Source organism: Odontomachus brunneus, unplaced genomic scaffold (genome assembly GCF_010583005.1).
Source record: "Odontomachus brunneus isolate Ranch 3 - 2012 unplaced genomic scaffold, Obru_v1 Obru_scaffold_152, whole genome shotgun sequence".
NCBI lineage: Eukaryota > Metazoa > Arthropoda > Insecta > Hymenoptera > Formicidae > Odontomachus > Odontomachus brunneus.
Window position 1 is genome coordinate 494,918 of NW_022639602.1, and position 3,758 is coordinate 498,675.

At 35.5% G+C, this 3,758-nt stretch overlaps 1 protein-coding gene across 3 annotated transcripts in view; it reads left to right on the forward strand.

Moving 5' to 3' along the window:
- The window catches only part of LOC116850689 (protein madd-4), a 253,077-nt gene that overhangs the window by 229,386 nt on the left and 19,933 nt on the right, over positions 1-3,758 (forward strand). For all 3 annotated transcript variants that reach the window (XM_032829286.1, XM_032829288.1, XM_032829287.1), the window contains 2 exons: positions 1,242-1,371; positions 3,358-3,568. In XM_032829286.1, the coding sequence (XP_032685177.1) occupies positions 1,242-1,371; positions 3,358-3,568 (341 nt within the window). The remainder of the gene's footprint in view (positions 1-1,241; positions 1,372-3,357; positions 3,569-3,758) is intronic.

A 3,758-nucleotide genomic window follows, 5' to 3' on the forward strand; every position in this document is an offset into this window, starting at 1 on the left:
GTTAATTAGAACTTTTCTTCTTGTTTTCAATACTACCTGCTATCAAAATATGTGACCCTTTTTTTTCAACACCCTGTATATTTATATATTTATATTGATTCAATGGTCGCGATTTGGAGTCAGTAATTATATCAACGCAACTTATTATTACGCAAACACGTAATTTGTTCAATAGATATAATATTTTTTGAAGATAGTAACCGCCGATTTTGTTGATTCAACTTTTTTCTCAATATAATCATAATAAAATTAAATTCGATGTTACGTACGTAAAAATTCGTAAGGAAAAAGAGAATATTTCGGACAGAGAAACGCGTTATGGATTCATTTCTAAAAATATTTATGTAATTGTCGCATTCTCTAAATTTCTTGGAATGAAATTTCACTCGAAAAGCAGATTGACAGCCGACTAACTCAAATTCGAGTGATTTTTTACTCATACAGAGTGAATACTCCATTCTGAATCAGCGAGTAAATATTTTTCGCTTGAAACTTAATAGTAAATATAACACATTTTACTATTATATGAGGACAAATTCACTCTAATTGATTGAAACATTCACTCGTAAAGAGAAAGAACCCACTTTGAACTAAAGTGGAAGCTCAAGTGAAATGTTCTCTTCATTTCGTTTTCAGCGGGATTCCACCCTATAAAATTTAGAGAGTAATAAAATCAAATTCGATTCTGCCCATACGCGAAGATGTATACGTAATGATTCCGTTTGAATCGCGCAAATTGCAAGTGAGTAGCCAAGGAACGTATCACTTGCAGCTTCATCGCAATTAAATTCGCGAAATTCCACGCGCGCTTGTCGGAAACACTTGTCACGGGTCTTGCAAAACACACTTCGACGGGTTTTGCGAGAGTAATACGATCGGCCAGATAATCCTTCTCGCTTTGCTATGCCGATCTTCTGCACGACGTCTAACGAAACGAGAGAGCCGTTCGTGAGGTGCACATGAAACTAGGCATTGATCGTTTGCCGCGAATAGGATTAGAGAAACAAATTCACGTCGTCGACGTACATTCCTCAATTAGCCTCCGGCGAAATCGATGTCATTGTGCAATTAACAGTGCTCAGTTATAATCGCATTAGATAAGTCCGTGTCGTTGATACAAAGGGAAAGAAGGTACGCGCGCGCGCAACATCCGCACAGATTATCTTTCGCTCATAACTCGAACTCCTGCTCGTGATTGATCGATAACTGCGTGTCTCCCTCTCTGTCTATCTCATATCTAGGTGTTCAGGATCTCATTATAAACTGCGTGCGCGACGACACCGGGAAAACCGCAATGCCACTTCTGTGCTCCGCCGAGACGAAACCCGAGGCGAGGATACGAGTCTGCAACGACCATCCATGTCCTCCCAGGTGAGAGAGCGACTGCAACCGGATACGGATTAGTTTAATGCCCAAATGTTGGAATGCTTTGCGTTACGTAATGTTTGAGTTACCGTTAATCCGAAGTACGACATGTTTAACCCTTGGGCTGTCATAATATCCTGATAACTTAGTCTAACGAATGCGCGTCAACTCGACGGTATTTCGAAAATTAATGAGTGTTTTTTTTTTACCAAACAAATATACATGGAGAGAATATTATAGTTTTTTTATATCAATTTTTTTCAATTGTACTATGTTTCTACGTTGAAGAAACAGTTTTATAACAACCATCGAGCCTGGATATGTACCAGAAAAACTTTGGAAAAACTTTTAATTATATAAAATTTCAACTATATAAAAGTATAGATGAATATTATTAAATAATTTGAGAAATTCATACATAATCGTGAATATTCATATATAATCTTAGCAAAGGTATCTGTTATTAAAATTATAGTAACTGTAATCAGTTTATGTGTAGTACGTATCACTAAACAATTTATTGAATTGCTTAATATTTACTACGTTATATAATAATAATACGAGAGAATCAAATACTTGATCATAATCAAATATATAATAATAATTATATTATGAAGTTATTTAATATTCTTTACCAAATCATTTAATTAGTTCGACTAAATTATGTGTGTGAAGAATTTGCTTTACTAATTATTTTATAATTATTATCAGACAATTAATTACTATTATCATATTTGATACTGATTACCCAACTACCGAGCTTGAATAATGAAATTATTTGATATTATTTATTTGATTATTTCTTTATTAAACTATTTAACTAATGCACAGAATTTATTTCATTAATTATTTTGTAAATATATTATAATTATAAATATATTATCATACTTATATTAGTAACTATTATCATATTTGATATTAATTAAATATAGATATTAAATCCAATATTGCATTAAAATACTGCAAGTACATTTGTTCACTATTACCAAACTTTGTAGCATAATAGTATAGGAATAGACTATTATTAAGGCCTATCTTACAAAGAAACATAGTAATTTTGTTAGAAGCGTAGCAAATTTTTTTAAGCCCCTGATCCCTCGTCGCGGAACTCTTGACTGATGACATTAGAAACGAGAAAACGCATGCCCAAATTTCTTGCGTACTATTTTCAAATAAAAAGATATTTGTATGAAACAACATGTGAGATCGCTTGGGCGTAAATGCTTCGAAAACTGTCCTTTTTCCTTGATAGTCAATAAATAGCTGCAGAAATTAACATGGCACGCAAACTTTCTTTTTAGTATATCTTTCTTCATTATTTTGCGACATTTATTTACTAATTATCAAGGAAAAAGGATAATTTTCAAAACATTTTACAAGAATGTTCAAACGATCTGAAGCGTTTTTTCATTCAAATATCTTTTTATTTGAAAATGGCATGCAGAAATTTTCAGTGTATTATTTCTCGTCTCTGACGTCACAACCCAATATGGCCATGACGAGCATCTAGGAGCCTTAATTTCAGCTTCCAAATTCTATAAATAACATGAAATGAAAAGTTAATAATGTATAATTGCATAATGTCAATCTATTCCTCGGTTAGAAAATTCCATAGTAATTTTTACTGTAAAATTCTCTTCGTGTACAGTAATTAGTAATCCTGCGAGTTATTCGCCGCGTAAATGCGTACGATGAAATTACAAAGGCGACAAATGTGTGTGCTCGGGGAATTTATTTATTCATTTATATATTTGTATATATTCATTTGTATATATTTGTAACACGGCGCTTTTCTTGTTCACTGCGCTTTTTTTTACATCGGCGGCTTGTAGCGCGTTTAAAAACACGCTCAATCACGTTATTTGCGTTTTACACGATACATTATTAACGTTCCCCGTTAAGCGAAATGCAATTATGTCGTTACCGCGCTCTCAAACGCGAGCGTGTCCGCGCGATTTCGCTTGACGAATGTGTCATCGTTTGCGCCCGCAGGTGGAACTATAGCGAATTCTCCACTTGCATGAGCCCCTGCGGTATCGGTATACAGACACGTGACGTCACCTGTATTCACGAAGTGACACGCGGCAACGGCAAGACAGTGCCCGTGCCAAATTACATGTGTCCGCAACCGCCGCCCGCCGACAGACGATACTGCAACGTCTGGGATTGCCCTGTCAAATGGAGCACAGGGGAATGGGGAAAGGTTTGTATTGCGCGTTTGTGTGTGAAGAGATTTATCATGCCCGAAGAGAAGAGCCTTAATGCCTTCGTTACACGTGGGTTAAGCGGAATGGCTAAGCTACGAATCGTTCTCGTAGCTCGTCTGATTTTGCGAAAGCGTTTAATGTAAAGCTCTCTCTCTCTCTCTCTCTCTCTCTCTCTCTCTCTCTCTC